The sequence below is a fragment of the Diorhabda carinulata genome, chromosome 4 (assembly GCF_026250575.1).
Source record: "Diorhabda carinulata isolate Delta chromosome 4, icDioCari1.1, whole genome shotgun sequence".
NCBI classification, from domain to species: domain Eukaryota; kingdom Metazoa; phylum Arthropoda; class Insecta; order Coleoptera; family Chrysomelidae; genus Diorhabda; species Diorhabda carinulata.
Window position 1 is genome coordinate 12,546,400 of NC_079463.1, and position 17,966 is coordinate 12,564,365.

At 32.6% G+C, this 17,966-nt stretch overlaps 1 protein-coding gene across 1 annotated transcript; it reads left to right on the plus strand.

Moving 5' to 3' along the window:
• The first annotated feature begins 116 nt into the window (after positions 1-116).
• On the plus strand, positions 117-12,674 carry LOC130893381 (syntaxin-6). The gene is made up of 7 exons (XM_057799432.1): positions 117-316; positions 516-685; positions 789-883; positions 1,757-1,816; positions 1,909-2,141; positions 4,041-4,135; positions 6,965-12,674. Exons 1-7 carry the CDS (start codon positions 282-284, stop codon positions 7,039-7,041), a joined length of 765 nt encoding a protein of 254 aa, XP_057655415.1. The 5' UTR covers positions 117-281; the 3' UTR covers positions 7,042-12,674.
• The last annotated feature ends 5,292 nt before the right edge of the window (positions 12,675-17,966 follow it).

Here is a 17,966-nt window from a genome sequence, read left to right on the forward strand (position 1 = left end):
TTACCTGGTTATAATTGTCGGAAATGAAATTGAAGCGGAAATTTTGAATTAAGCCAAAAAGTTACAGATATATTTGTGTTGGTAGTCCTTTGTAGTTAATTAACTGTCTCTCAGGTAAAAGTCAAATTCTTGGATGTCAAAATGTATACTTTGATCACATTTGATTTTTCTATAAATACTTTAGTCCTAAAACAAGCATAATTCATCACATTCCCATATGTTTTTATATTTTCCAATTTTATCGCAAGCGAAGTACTTGCTTTTCTAGAGTTTAATTTGTCATGACGCTGGAGGATCCCTTTTTTGTTGTTAAAGAGTAAGCAAAATGAATGTTTGCATGCTCACGAAATGTTTTTCCAAATAATTTTTAAACCACGTATTTTATCGCATAAATAAAGTGCATGAGCAAATTTTAGGTAATTTTTTTTTCTTTTACGGTAGATCCTGCTTTTTTATTTGAATAAAATGATTTAAATCAATATTGATTACTGTGATTACCATTATTTTGTTTAAAGTGAGGTCTTCAAAGCATTAAATAAAACACGAGGATTATATCTTAGATGGACTGAGTTACAAGAAGATAGTGTTTGCATTACAAAAGATGAAATAGAATGGACCAATACAGAACTTAAAAATTCTTTGAGAAGCATTGAATGGGATTTAGAAGATTTAGAAGATACAATTGATATCCTTTTCTTTAACAAATACATAGTCATTTTAATAGCTGCCTGTTTTAATTAATATACTAATTGCTTCATAAAAAAGATTTTTTCCTTAATAATTCACAAATATTGTAGAAAAAAATCCTTCTAAATTTAAAATAGACAACAAAGAACTAACGACAAGGAAACATTTTATTGATTCAACTAAAAACGAAGTAAAGGTAAGTTTTCTTTTAAACTTAACTATTATAAGCATTAATTTTTGTTCTCTTGATCATTTCATAATTTTATCTTTATTAGATTGATAATGCAGTTCAATTGACGTCCTTCTGCTGATTATACTACTAAAATCACGTTTTTGTCAAAAATATAATTTTTTTTGTCAAAAATATAATTTTTTTTGGATCTTTATTGAAAAATTTTCTATAAGTAGCTTCATTTCATCCTTTTTACCATACTTCTTAGTTAATGTTTTTATACATATATCACTAGGTTCAATTTTTGGTACTGAAGGGTATTGAAGTGATACTGAATGGACACCATAGAAATACATTAATCTTAATTTGCTAAGGCAGCAGAGGTGCCTTACAATCCATCATGGCTGTAACATTGTGCTCTAGGCTTGGGCTGGGGTATAAAAGAGTCCTACAAGTCTTTGAAGCTGTGATACTCAATGGACAAAATAGATATACAATAATCTCAATTTTCTAAGGCAGCGGTTGGCAATTCATTTTATAAATATTACATGTAGTGAATTTATTCATATCTCTTCACTTGAGTGTTATACTAGTGAAATATGTTGCTCGGGATTTTTTTTGTGTACATATTCAATCTTGGTGTTAAAAGTGACATCGGGACTCTTAATTGTCAGTAATATGATTATTAAGGTCTATTGTAGGGTATGTTGGGAAAGGATGGTCAGTCTATATAATAAATTTGGATTTAGCCTATGTTTGTTGAAGCATGTAGTCATAATTTCAATGAGATTTGATGTGGAAATTTAATGTTATTTAGCTATGTATTTGGTGTTTAAACTATTTTATATCAATTAATCAAGTATATAAATTAGATTTTTGTTTTTCTTTTCATTTTAGTCTATAAAAGAAAGAATCAACATGAATCGGAGTAGAGATAAGGACCGTACTGCAAGACAGGTAAAAATATTTTCAAGTATTGTGATTTTTGCTAATATTCAAATCAAATTTTATTATTTAGCTTTCATAACCATTTTTCCTTTTCATTTTAGCCTTTGTTGGATAGTAGTCCTGTTCGAGTTGCAAATTCTCATGCTACAACAAAATATTCCAAATTGGAGAACGATTTAGATAGTCCTCAGAGACAATTTTTGAGTGATACCCTTAACCAACAACAATATTTAACGAGACAACAAGAAGAACATTTGGAAGCTATCAGTGATTCTTTAGGTTCTTTGAAAACAGTTTCCAGACACATCGGGGTTGAATTAGATGAACAAGCGGGGTAAGTCAACATATATACTACAATTAGGGGTCGTTTTATCAGATAATGATATTTTGCTTATTTTAAAACTAATTTATAAATATTATCACCCAATGGAGTTAGAACTGGAAATTCAAAAGGAAATTACAGTTTTGACAAATTATTTGAAATTTATTTGTCATAGTAGATTGGAGTCTCTAGAATATTCTATTTTAAATTTTATAGAACATATTAGAAACCTTAAAAATGATTCAAATTCTTTTATAACTTTGTAATTCTATAGGGAAGGCCCCAAGTGATAAATCTAAGAAAATTTGGTCAGGGTTGATGCAAATCTGAATTAGACTGAATTGTAGGTAGTAACACTCACTAATATTCTTTATGGGCTTATATATAAGAGATACTATAATAAAGAGTTCAGTTTGAGTAGTACCAGCAACTGCAATAGATCAAAGAACACAAATACAGTTTAATAGAGATCATTTTCACTGGAAATCATCAGTAATTGAATGTAATATTCTCGTATTTGTCCATATTTTACATCTTTGACAATGTTTGAAATGTTCCTGTATATAGAAGAGCAAATGGAAGGTTTGCTCAGTATTACCCACAACTAAGATATGTATATTATATTAGATCAGTGATAGATTAGGGTGGTTTTAATATGAAGGGGTAAAAAGTTATCTTAATACTCAAACATACATACATAAATTGTACCTTTTTATCTTCATATATGACAATGATTGACCAAGAAGGATCCAAAATGATTTTTAAGTAATGATATAGCCGGATAACAATTCTGACCTCTATCCATTCGATTTATTGTAACTGATAGTCTCTTACAATTATAATTAATCAATTTCAAAATTTTCTTATATTGACTGAAATATAGAATTATCCTGAACAAAATTTAATCAAAAATGAGATTTGAAACTTGTCTGGACAATATGAAACTGTAATTGATATCAGAGAAGAAATACAATTCCGTTTTTTTGTATATCCTACAATATGCGGTTGAATTAAACTAATACACCATTTTATACTTGTTGGAAGTTCTAATTCCACCTACAAATAGTTTTCACCTCAAATGCATTCCTAACCTAACCTAACCATATTTTTTTGGAAATTAAAAATATTGAAATTAAGGGTCAATTTTGCTGGGGAGTCTAATATAATTTTAAAAATATAATATCTGATGGGAACACTGTGATTTTGGGTGAAAATAATTTCCTCAACAGATTTTTGTTTGTGTTTTATGTTTTCTAAGTGCAAATTCTGAATTGTTTAACAATTTTTGAGTCTTATAATTAGTGACATAAAGAATTGCTTAAAATTTCATATTTTTTATTAAAATACACAAACTTTTAGGTTGAATCACTTTTTGATTGTATAGTACATCACCATCTTTTTTGTAGTCTTTCAGAATAGATTTCAATACCACTAATTTTGTTATGGATTTTTTTTCGTGTTGCAGTTCTATTTTCATTCTGACAAAAATACCAAATAATATTCTTAAATTTATTATTTCTCGTACGTCAAATATAATATTGTATCAATTAAACCTCCCCAATCTGGTCTTCTTACTATTTCTGTTGCTGATTTTGATGCTAATAACCGTAAACGTAACTGTGTCAGTTAACGTATGCTTCACTGATCTCGTCTTCATATTGTTTGATTTAGATGCTAATAACCATAAACTTAACTGTTCCAGTGAAATGTCTCGCCTTTGTTGTCTTCTTACTGTCTAGTTTAGATGCTAATAACCATAAACTTACTTTTCTAGTAAAACTTCTCGCCATTCTTGTCTTTGTACTGTTTGATTTTGTTGCTAATGATATTCTCTTCATTTGAAATATAATGATAATAATAGTTTCATATGGGTTTTAATCATTCCATAGTTAAATATGAATTTGTTTTTAGAATGTTGGATGAATTTGGAACAGAATTAGAAAATACTGATTCCAAATTGGATTCTACAATGAAAAAGGTTGCCAAAGTTCTACGACTTTCTGATGGTAAGGAACTTTTTTTTATATAACTTTGTACATTGCATTTTGTAAATTGAAAAAATCCACTTTAGAAAAATATTTGAATGCTAACCGATGGCTTAAAAATGATAATTTTTAACTGTACCATGTGTAAAATAACAAATTCACTAACAATTGAAACTATTGTTTATTGATAACAATTTGGACCGCTGAAAATGCAACTCGAGACAAAAAATCTGTCATGCAAAGAATGTTCTGGTGCAATAGCACTCATGGAAATAGGTTTTAAAGTGACACCTTTGGGATAACTCAATCTATGAGCTCCAGACAACTGACATGGTATCGAGGAACTGAAAGAAGACTTGGACAAAGTCGATACTATGAATTGGTATATAACATGGACATGAAATTGATCCATTAATAGTGCAACATGCAGCAAGAATTTGTTCAACGATATAACTTCCATATTAGCTAGATGAAGTTAGTGGAAAGCCAGTAAAAAGCAGTATTACTCTATACAACTGGTCCTCTCTCTACTATAAACCAGAACATTTTTAGTTTGTTGGGGGACATCAAAATTGGGGCAACAATAAATGAAACAAGAAGCTATGTTTTGGTATGAGGTGGTATTAAACTTTTAACAACCGATCTTTGTATAACATACCTTTTGGAACCTCATCCATGCACTATTAATAGAAAACAAAATGCTACTAATGCATCCTAGTTATGGAGGGGGTAAAAAATCTTCCAAGAATAAGATATCCATACTTTGGATTGGTTATCGTGAAGCTCCGATCTTAATATGGGAAACTTTGAGTCAGCAGGTTAGAGCAACCACTTAGAGGTTTCGATGGAGTATAATTCAGATTAACAGAAATATGGAACAAGTTGCCATCTCGAATGGAATGTACAATGAAAATTGAAGAGAAAAAAGAAGCTACAAACAACTAAAAATAAGGAAAGAGAACACAGAGAATAAAATGGCCAAATAACAGTATGGATACTTTGGAAAACGATATCAAAGAAGAAGAGTGAAGTCAGTATTTCAAAAATTTATTAACAGAAGAAGACAAAGATGATCTAAGTGATAATGAATCAAACCTAGAATTTGAAGAAAAAAGGACAGAAGTAGAATGTAATTATATATTCAATAAAGTAAAGCACAAAAAACCGGAGGTTAAGAAAAATAGTGAATGAGCTGATAAAATAATGCACAGAATATTTCAGATCATGTAAAGGATGTGGAGAGTGTGGTATAGAAGGAAAATCAACAGTATATTCCATTCCTATTATAAAACAACTCATGGAAAATGCTATGAATACAATATTAGAAACAAGAAACAGTAATAATAAATGACCTTAACTTTTAAGTAGTCGATGAATTTAAGTTCTAGGCAACAATAATAAGCAACAAAAATGACACAAAGAATGAGACAAGACAAAGGATTCATGCAGGATATAGGGCAAGAGAATAAGCCAAGTAACCAAATCTACAAGACTGCAATAAAACTAGTAGTTCCAAAGGTTGCAGAATTATGAGACAAACAAATATGGCCAAAGAACAACTAAGGATATATGAGAGGAGAATAATTAGAAAAATTTATGGATCATTGAAAGTTGGAAATGATGAGTATCCATAAATTGAGAATGAGGATATAGTAAATATTATTAAAGCAAAAAGGCTACGATGGTACAGACACATTAAAATAATGAAAAAACGACAGGGGATAAGGAAAAGTACAGAATGGAGACCGAACGAGAAAAGTTTGCCAGGTAAACCGAAAAATAGATGGGAAGATCAGATTCTACAGGAAATGGAGAATCTAGAAGTACATGATTGTTGTACGCAGATGCAGACAGAAAGAATAAGTAGTGATAAAATGTGGGTTGACCTCCCAAAAAATACAGAATCAAAAGAGCTCAATTTAAGTGGCTATAATTCTAAATAGAATGTATAGCCTTATATATAGGCTTTTTCGTAGTGGGATTGTGACAAACTTGAACACCAAGTGTATTAACTAAATATATTCCGAGCTTTCGATTACATCATCGTTTGGGATTGAAATTATGGTCAAGTACAAAATAAAAATATGTATAAAAGTATAGAAATAATAAAAATTATTTACATTTATTAGTTAAGAATTGCGGCGTCTTAAATTTCGTTTCATTAAAAAATCTTGGCACGATACATGGAGCAAGAGTACTACAGCACTACATCAAATCTACCCAACTACTTTTCACATTTCCCTAAACTTTATGGATAGGAGAGAAGCTGTGACAATAAGAAGACTTCGCATTAACCACACGAAACTTACTCACGGCTATTTGATGTCGTCAGAAAGTCGTCCTGTCTGCCGAACTTGTCAAGTTCCTGTGACTGTTAAGCACATCTTCACCGACTGCAGAGAATATTCTACCGCATATCAACAGTTTGATATGAAAACCAACCTCAAGGAAACACTTAACTGCCCGACGGATATAAGAAAAATCGTGGAGTTTCTTAAAGCCACCAAGCTGTATAAGAAAATATAATTTAATTTATGCATTAGATTTTGTAACAGTCCTGTATTTAACTTATGATTGTTTTTGTGTGCCAATGACCAGCGCTGTCGAGGCACGTTAAACTAAAGTAAAAAAAATCTTCGTTATTTCGTTTTTTTTAAAAACATTAAATTCATCATTTTTTATATTGCACTTGACCATAATTTCAGTATTCAAAACCTCGGAAATATATTAGAGCTAGAACACTTTCCAATATTTAAGCCAATTCTCCCTTATTACAGGTTTTTTCTTGGGAAATTTGTTTTGATTTTCTCGAGAATGCAATTTTTGTTAATGGTGATCTTTATATTTCAGATCGGAGGCAGTGGACCGTTATAATAATTTTAGTTGTAATTCTTGTGATTGTGATATTTTTATTTTTTGTACTGTGATTGTCTTGAGTTTTTTTCTGTCAGATTTTAGGTATTTTTGTTTTAATGTTCACATTTCAGAGCTGTTTTTGAAATATGAAATAAAAATTTATTCAATAATTAAAAAAAATATCGTTTGACTATAGAAGTATTTGTATTGAAATTTCTGCTTAATGCACTATAAATTTATACAAAATAAAAATTCAGTAATTACTGAATACACTCTGTATAGTTATTTTAACGAGATTAAAATATTTTAAATGCAAATTTTGAGAATACAGAATCATTAAACTGTATTTTTAAATAATATTCTTGAATGTAAGAGGCGTTTATAAATTCAAATTGGAAAAAATATGAAGATGTTTCGTTTTATGAGATTTCATCTTCAAGAATTTGAAGAACTAACAGTTTTTGAACACATAGTCAATTCAAATTTACAACAATGAATCTCCATATTTTTTCAAACAAATTTATAAACACCTTGTAGAAGGATACGTTCTATAAGCTATTCCATTTTTTTATATTTTCAAATATTTTTTATAAATTGCAAAGTATGAGGATCTTCTTACCAAAACAGTAAAAAAAACAAAACAATATTTTAATATACGTCTTCCAAACTGACATACAATTTAGTAACTAATCAGCCATTAATTTTAACGTAACTAGAACCAAATTGGAATTCTTGGAATTATCAACAATAACATTGTCTGGTCCTTCGAGCCGGTTAGGAACTAACAATATTTGGAAGAATCGAAGGATAAGACAGTGTAATTTGGAGCATTGAACACTTAGATATGAGATTTGTCGTGCACTGTGACCTGTAAGGTCTTTTGTGCCCATTTTCTAGTGCTACATGGGCATATATGCTATAGAATTTTTAGTTTGTTAGCATTAGAAGAACATTATTTTATTCATCTACTCAGTTTGGGCCTCTAAACATCCCATGATCCATTTTGACTTGATTATTTGTGAGTTTTTAAAGCTGTTTCACTTTCCCAAAGTATTACTATAGCTCCTTTCTGGTAGTTCCTGTTCAAATTGAACTATGTACACCTTTCAATGGCTCGAACTTCAATTTTAAAGGTGCTAGGATGGGTTCCTATTGATTTTGTGCCCCTTTTCTAAAGGCAGATGGGCATATATTCTACAGTTTTTTTGCTAACTCGTTCCTATATGTGTTAGCATTAGGAGAACTTTCTTTTATTCATCTAGTTCAGTTAATGCTTCTTTCTACGACAATGTGCAGAGGAGTTTGGTCTAGAATGACTTCCAGTGCCGATGTTAGACAAGTCTTCATGACTCTATAAATCAGGTACGTACCAATTTCTGAATCTTGCTCAGGTATCGACTGCTGCTTCAGTTTTCTCTGCTCACAATCATGTTGTACATCTTTAGAAGTATTGGGAGCTACATCTCCACCTTTTGCCTTCTCTTGCGCTTCATGATGACCATTATAGCTTTCTTAAAAGTATCCTCTTGATGTTCTCCTTCCATAACAGCCAGGGTGATTCCCAGATACTTTAATTCCTGTTTTGGAATAATTTGTTTTCTCCTAGGTATATTTTTCTCATATATTTAGCTTCCTTTTTCGTGTGAATGGAACCAATGTGGTTCTATCCGAGTTTAGCCACAATTACACCATTACTGAAAAGTTGGTTCAGTATAACCAGAACTGGTACTTTTTCCACATTAAAACCTCAAGATTTTTTCTTAAGTATCGAGATCGTGATCAGTTTCACTGAAATATTATAGTTACAAAGCAATAAAATTATATTGACTGCGCGCCATAAACTCGTTTCAATATAATAAATCATGTGGCACTAGAACTAAGCTAGACTAAATCTTCTAATGGTTTTCTTGGTTGAGTTTTAATTTATTTTTTCATTGTAATACGTGGATACATTTTCATAAGAGGAGAAACAACAATTATCCTGGCTTATGGTAGGCTTCGTAGAAATTCGGTTCGACTGTATTTCATTATCCTGAAACTAAGGCTCGACACATTTGAACGCGGAATATCAAAGGATTTGTAAGGAAATCCTCAATACGGTTGTTTTTGTGAGAAAATCCTCAAAAGTCTCCTATTTATTTTTGGTTTTGGAACCATAGGGGAGCGAATGATTATTTTATTATATATTTTCATCCACCAATCTCGAAATTATTTATAATATATTTATGTAAACTTACTTTGTTCACGTGAAATTACTATCATCATTTCAATTACGGCACATATATACATGGTGATTCAGAAAAAACAAACAGTTCGCTAATTTGATGTTCTATTAGAGCTGCCCTTTCAGTTCCGAACTCTAATAAACTCTGAATTGGAAATATTGGATTACTTTTTATCTAGTTGTACTGGATTTTCTTCCAATACACTGAATTTACATTCATTAAAGTTAATTTGATCGGTTAATACCTGAAAAGGCAGAAAGCACCTAGTAAGGAGATTCATACTTTTTGAATCAGTTGTATTTATGTTCTGCAGAAAATTTTTGGAGTGATTTAGCCCCGAAAAGCTTGTTTTTCTTTTAAATCTCTTATGGAGCATTTTTCTACAACCAGAAAGTCTCCAGGTGAGTTAAAGGTGTCACCTTTTTTCTGGTATATTGGTCTCTATTTTCTTCGATTTTTATCTGATCTTGCACCCAGATCAAGGAACTTCTATTATTCTTGTTTATTTCAAGTATACAAGTATACATTTTCTATGATTTTAGTTTTTTATCATAATTTGCACTCCCTTACATTACATACTTTCTCTCTTTCTATTTTCTTTTTCTTCTCTTTGTTTTCTTAACTTTTTTGTTTATGACGAAATTATTGCTGTTATGGATTGTATGCTTAGCTCTAACTGAACACGTCCCGTTCTCAACTCTCAAATGTTGCTTTTTAACAGTTTTCTTCTTCCTTAAGTCATCAGTTACCAAATTTCACAACAAACTGTTTAGGTTATTTGGAGATGTACACAGCAGTGTTTGTTTATCTTCAAGAAACCTCAGTTATTGCTGTTACGGATGGCATTCTCAGCTGAGATGTACACAACAGTGACATTTGGGTTTTGAAAATCATGTCTTTTGTTGGTTCATCTTATATATCTCGAATTAAACTAATTCAATTTACAACAGAGTACAAGTCAGTAAAAGCCTTTTTTCGTATTTTTCTTTGAATTGTTACTATAAAATATATAGTTCTACAATTGTCGTAATTGAAATAATTGATTTGAACCTGAAAATATTGAAATATATTTTTTTGTATACTCCAAACATTCATGTTAGAAAACACCCTTTACAACATCATGTCATGATAGTTTTTTTTAAATTGTTATTGTTTCTTCTTTTTTGGAACATATACACATCTTTATATCCTCTTGTCTTTGAATTGAGCTTATTTCGCCCTCTTAGTCATTTCTTGGCTTAAAACTTTCCAGATACTGCTTTTATTTGTCTATTTAAGTTCACACATAATATTTTCCTTGGTATACTGTTTTCTATCATTTGCTCTATGTGATTTTGAGTTCCCCTTTTTTTAAAGCCTTATTTGTTGTTTTAGTTTTAGTTCTTATATGCAGGTATTCAATTTGAAATTCGTTTATTAGTATTTCCGTTGTTATTTCATCATATTCTTCTACTTTATCTCTTTTTATCACTTCTTCCATTGAGAAGGGTAAAATAATTACCAGTTTTTAAATTAAAGTATTACTAAATCATTATTGTTTGGTCTATCAAAAAATCCATAGGTTTATACCCGGCTCGAAGGACCAGACAATGTAATTATGAGTTTTATCAAATGAAATGTCGGTTTGGGTGAAAATTTTTCAAATTATTTCACTTTCTTTAAGTTAGTTGTCATTTTCTAAAAGCAATGTTTCTCTTTTTCTGTAAAAGAATTATAATAGTTGACATCACGTTTAAAGGGTGGTTTATGTTGTTAGAATATTGGATAATAGGACTGAATATATATCTGATTAGTGTTAGAAATAGTATTTATTTAAAAATTTTAGTTCTATATAGACTGGTAGGAGATTTGAAATTAGATATTTATTAAAATGATTTTTTTAGCCCCCATATAAATTGTTTTAGAAATATTGCTGTTTCTATTTGTTTAGATATTTTAAAGAATTTTTAATTCTCACTATTCGCTATAAAACGAAAAATAGTGGTGATATGCACAACCTTTTTTTTCCGATGTAGATGGTCTTAAGGGATGATACTTATTACCAATTTCACTCTAATTGGTACCAAAACTAAAAATTTAAAACAACCCATACCATGGACCATAAGGGTTGTTTTGGTATGCACTGTTTCTTGTTCATCATATTTAAGGCATATTTGAAATCATATAAACCGATACCCGGCATTATTTTGGCAATTTCTTCCTGGATGTTGTTCTTTAAACCATGAAAATCTTTTGCACTGTGGAAAAAATCACAAAAGAAGTAGAGTCTTGAAAAATCTTTTGCGGTGTGTGCCTTTGTTGGAACCATATGTCCTCTAGGTTATTCCTAGATGTTGTTCTTTAAACCTTGAATATCATTTGGACGGACTATAGAAAAAATTACAAGGAAACAAATCCGGCACTGTAAATCACCCCTGATTGAGATGAGGCGTTCCAGAAAGTAGTTTCTTGAAACAACTCTTGCGGAATCAAATGCCCTCTAGGTAATTCCTGGATGTTGTTCTTTAAACCTTGCAGATCTTTTGGACTTTAGAAAAAATTGAAAAGGAACAAATCTGGCATTGCAAATCGCCCCTAATTGAGATAGGCGTTCTAGGAAGTGGTACCTCTTGTTGTGTATGCCATTATTGGTACACAAACACTGCGATTTTATATTCTTAACGAAGCAAAAGCCATTAATTGCACCTGAGGAAATTGTACGTCATACTGTGACTTTAGGTGTATGCAAATGCATTCCAAACAATTCTTGAGGATTGGTATCAACACAATTTGGTTTATTCATGGAACCACACCAATGAGCTTCATCATTAAACCGATAGCGTCCTCGGGAAGGACCTTACAGACCTTCTTTCGAGAATTGTAGTCACGTTTTGACAGTTCTTGTGAAATCGACATCTTGTATGGAACGAAATTTTGATTTGTCTTGGTTTACCTAAATGTAGTGATCCATATAACAATTTAGTTCCGGTCCGGAATAAGGCTGAAATAGTACGATTCCGAAATGCGTGTCGATCTCAGCGACATACGCACCCAATTCACTCTTCTAATGTATGATGGCGACTAAACTGTGCTTGCATTGCGCCTCCGAATGGCGCGCATTAAAAAAACAAAGTTATGCTACTGAACCCTGTATTATTTAAATTTTTACTCACAATAACGTCAATAACTGTTTGAAATGATAAAATACATTCGTATTACACAATAGGAAAGAAGAAACTGTTTCGTATATCGTCTATTTCGGGGAATCCCACGATTAAAATAAACGAGTGTTGTTAATGGGTGCTTTACATAAAACAAACGAGATATAAAATACTGTTTATCTCCCCCTTATTGCCATCTATTCCCCAATTATATTTTCAATTTTTTTATTGAAAAATGACTAAGGACATTTTATTCTTGTTGAAACTGTAGCCTCCTTTATTGTAATTGTAATATTATAGATGATGTTGACCTATTTATATGAACAATGGCATATAAAAGTTGTTTTATTTATTTTACCTTCCCATATCCGTGAAATAAATGCGATATTATCCTCAAAAGAAAACGAAATCAAAACAACCTCTTCGCGATCTGTATGCTACGACTGGAGGTGTATTCCATTTGATTAGAAAATGAAAATGAACAAACTCAAATGTTTTAAGGACATTACGGAAGGACCTAATGGTAAGAAGGACCTAATAGCCTTGGTAGTACCTTTGCTGACCTCTTTCTCTCCTTAAAACACGGAGACTTCAAAATTGGAGAGTCCTCTAGGTGTTGCTAACTTTGAAGCTAGCACCAGGTCAAATCTCAAGATTTTCGTTCTTGCGTTAATAGAGCTTGACCGTTACAATGGACATCTCTCCTTTGCTTAGTTGCAATATTTTCACCTCCCTGAGTGGTATCACCTAAGAAGCTTTTGACCTGTCTGCTTTTATATGACTGGAGTCATGTATTTTTTTGTAACATAATTCAGGAAATATTTTCTTAAGTAGACAAACAATATTCGCTAGCTACTGGCCAGTTCTAATCACATGGATAGTTCCTTTGCGGTCGAATTTGTGTCCCTAACCCATGGAGGCTTCAAAATTCATCCGGGTGTTCCTAGCTTTGAAGGTAACACCAAGAGTTTCTTTCGTGTGTTGATAACAGCTTCACAGTTGCAAAGGATACCTCCTCTTAGCGTAGCTGCAGTATCTCTGCCTCCCTGAGGGAGTACAGTTTATAGAGGTTTTGGCCTGTCTCTATTCATATGACTGGAGTCATGCTTCTTTGTTCTTTTTGGAAGGATCTTTGTTTCCTAACTATGGAGGCTTTTAAATTCCTCCGGATGTTGCTAGCCTTGAAGCTAGCACCAGGTTAAATCCCAGGATTTTTCTTCTTGTGTTAATAGAGCTTAACAATTACAATGGACACCTCCCCTTTGCTTATAAGCAACATTCCTCCTCTCTCAGGGGTGTCACCTATGAAGGTTTTGGCCTGTCCCCATTAATATAACTGGAGTTAGGCTTCTATGTTTTCTTTTGGAACGATCTGAGTATAAACTTCTACCATCATTCAAGAAAACGTTACTTAAGCAGACCAAGAATATTCACTAGCTACTGGTCAGTCGTGATTGCCAGGTAGTCCCTTTGCAGTCCTCGTTGTCTGCCTAACCCGAGGAAGCTTCAAAATTGGAGAGCTCCCCGAGTGTTCTTAGCTTTGAAGCTAGTACCAGGTCAAACCCCAGGATTTTATTTCTGATGCTTAGCTGCAGTATATCTACATCCCTGAGGGAGTACCGTTTATAGAAGTTTTGGTCTGTCTCTATTCATACGACTGAAGTCGTGCTTCTTTGTTTTTTTTGAAAGGATCATTCACGAAAACGTTTCTTAAATAGACTAAGAATATTTACTGGCTACTAGCTAGTCCTAATTGCCTTGGTACCCCCTTTGAGGTATACTTTGTCTTCCTAACCCATGGAGGTTTCAAAATTCCTCCGGTTGTTGCTAGTTTTAAAGTTAGAAACAGCTTAAACCTCAGCATTTTCCTACTTTTGTTTATAAGAGCTTAAAAATTACAATTGACACCTCCTTTTTGCTTAGCTTCAGTATTTTCACTTTCCTGACGGGTGTCACCTATGAAGATTTTGGACTGTGAAAAGTGCTAGAGTGGATTACCGAGAGAAAGAAACCATTGGTTCATTTTGGTGAGGGATAGGGACATTTTTAAGCAGGGTATTTTAGGCAGTATTTCATAGAATGGCCCCGAAAGGAAAAATTTCATCTGCAGGGCTTGGATTACTGTTACAACTGGAGTTTTATACATTTTATCCAAGAATGAAATAGAACAAACTAGAATATTCGAAATGACTTGATAGGCCGGGTCGTTCCTAATTGGGTTGTCCTTTTGTAGTTGTGTTTGTTGCCTGTAACCATGGAGGCTCCAAAATTGGAGAATCCTACGGGTATTGCTAGCTTTAAAGTTACAACTATTTTTCTAAAAGGTAACAAGTCAAAATAAGGGATGGAGATGAGACATAGAAAAGAAGATATACTCGAAACCCCGGTGATGAAAATATTGTTTATAAATAACAAAATTAAGTCACTGAAGTAAGTTTAAGAAGATTAATGGTTCAAATTTCTATATCTTTTTTGGTAAATGTTTACGACGATTTTCTTCTATAAGCTAAGCAATAGCCTTGAAACCATAATTTCAACAATGTTGTGTACATATCTTTCATCTTGCTGCCTCTCTAACCTTATATGGTCTTCATACATGTCCAAATAGAATCTTGGTTCGTAATTGAAGGTTATTCCATCCAAGGACCTAGCTTTGGTGTTCTCTGTACCAAACCAGTTGACTGTTTTAGTGCCCAGGGGTGAGAGGTAGGACAACATGAAGACGGAATTGGGTTTGTATAATCTACAAACCTTTGGTAGTACTTGATCTGAAACGGTTCTGTACAGCCTAAAGCAGCGATCTCTGAATTGGATTGTTTTGTAACTCTAGCTCTTCCTATATGGCGTTTTAACCCCACAACCATCCACATTCCTGTTGCGTAAAATTGCGTAAGACATCTAACACAATCAGTAAACATTCGAAAATATTTTCCCCCTTTCACTTTAGGCAAGATGAACAAATTTAAAGTAGCTCTCCACAACGTGTCCAACATCAGTTGTTATTTTGACTTGCTTTTAATTATGATCATCATTCTCATATTAAAAAGTGACAAAGTTTTGAGAGATAAGAAAAACGAGGATCTCTGAACCAGAAACTCTGGTGCAGTTGAAGAAGAGTCATTATTTCGAAATAAACTGTGTTATACCAAGTGCCACTGCCGAGATTAGAGTAAAAATTCATTATACCAAAATTGCTTCAAAATTTTTTGGCACCGTTTGTGTTTTGACGAATTTCAAGTACCATTCAGATATAATAGAATAAAGGTAAGTACGGCCCTAAGTGATAATTATCAATCAAGATCTTTTCCAAGCTCGAAATGTATCTCTTCGATATGCAGATTTTTAAAACTAGCGCAAGAAGATGTATGGATCAATTTTGGACCAGAATTCGAGCTCTCCATACCACTAGGAAGAGTACTCACTATTTGTTAAAACCGAGTTACCAGAAACAAACATATGTTCTTACACAATATCGCCAAATCGACCTCAAAGCCTATTGTGCGCACGTTCACAGCGTGGAGTGTAAACAAACCCTAAAAACAAAACTGGTAATGAAGGAGCAGACAAACTTGTCAAAAAGGGGTAACGGTACCATATTCTGGACCAGAGTCCTACAGTGGCATCTTGAGATGAAAGGAAGGCTAAAGAGTCAGATAGAGAAAGAATACGTTAGGTCTAAGACAATCCAAAAGGTTTATAACCATACGCAGCTTGAGGAACTTTTCGAGATGTCTGGACATTAAACTGGTGGTCGGTCAAATATCACTTAAGACTACAGGAATGACAGAGGAGAAGTGCCTCCAAGGATTATTGTTATCTTAGGAAGTGGGTCAAGAAACCCCCAGGAAAATAGCTTTTTTTAAGAGGAGTCTACATATTTTGGAGGCATAACAAGACAGAGGTGTAGAGCGGCTGGAGGGCAAAACAAATCCTCATATGACCTACAGACATAACTAATAGGATAAACAAATAATTTGATTTGATAACGACATATGTATTTCTCAAATGAAATTGTTTTTGGCTTTTATTAGAGGGCACGAAAGCCTGCTGTAGTCTTCGCGTAACTGAACCGATGTGTGTTAAAAAGGTCAAAGGAATGTATCTTTAAGCTCAATATAATTTTTTTAACGAATGAAATGAATTCTATATTAATTTAAGAATGTGTTTTTGGTTGGGATATAGATTATTAAAGATATTACACGTTTATTGTCGTTTCATACTCATCCTAATATAATTAAAATTTCAATTGTCGGTGATATGATTCGTCAATAATTCCACATTGAAAATTTATTCGCTCTACTTCCAAAAGCTTTTAAAAGAAATATGCAAATCTTTCTTAGAAATGCATAAAATATGTAAAATAGATACTTCACATAAATTGACTGATCTTAATCGTCATAATTTGATATTCTAAATAACTTCAAATCGGATATTATCCTGGAAACAGATATTAAAAGCTGATAAGAAAATATATGTTTTTTGTAGTACATTTGATTCGCGAAAAAAATAGACCAAAGCTACAGTGACATACTAATTCTATGATACTTAGAATTATCTCTAGACCATTTCTAATATATTTATCCCACACGATGGCGGCATAAATGGAAATTGACTTTTCAGAGGCTGGCAACACATTCTCAACCTTAGTTTCTGCCATGTTTGTGATGTCATCTGTCAAAATTTCATTTGCCAGTAATTGCCCAGTACTTATCGTTATTAGGGATCCTCTATTTTCAGTAGAGAAAAACTAATTTCCGATGTTAATTTAATAACCTGTCTTTTTTTGCACGAGGGAGGAAAATCTCCCAAACAGATAACTGGCAACCAGTGATTGCCCATTACTTGCCCTATTTAGGACTCTTCTATTTTCAGATGAGAAAAAACAACTTTCGAATGTTAATTGAACATCCTGTCCAATCGTCCCCTATTCTTTTTGTTGCGTGAGGGAGGAATATGCTCTAAAAATACACCTGCCAACCAGTGATTGCCCATTACTTGCCTTTATAAGGAATCCTCCATTTTTTAGTCAGTCTATTTTCATTCCAGTCATCCTCTAGTCTTTTTGTCGTGTGAGGTTTGCTGAAACTTGGAAACGCGGTATTTATGGCTTTTCAGTCTCGCATTTTAAACTTCATTTTTCATAATCTGAATATCAAACATTTAATATTTAAATAAAATATGTTGATATTTTTGCTATATCCCTTGTAATAATAACGTTGATCTTATGTGTAAATTGAGCGTTGCTGAATAATAAAACTTATTCTTGAATTCAGACCTTGAGGCAAAAAAGTACCGCTACTGGAAAGGCCGTTGTAGGATAGTGTCTTGTGTACAGCATCATCATTTTGCTCTTTTACAGGTCTCTAGTTTCACAACTTCTACTCGGGCCACGTTTTAGTTATCTATTTGCTTTACAGCCGATGAATGAACTGTTTTGATGCCTTTATTGCTACTATTACAAACAAAAGAAATACTCTCCAATAAACATTCCAACACGAATAAGTCCAGTTTTTTTATTGGAGGGTTTACACCAGTGGAGTAGATCGTAGGTGTTGGTTGAAGAAGGAAATTTGATCATTGACATTTTGAAAAGTGCTGGATCTCGGGTGGGGGGCGTTTTTGATTTCACAC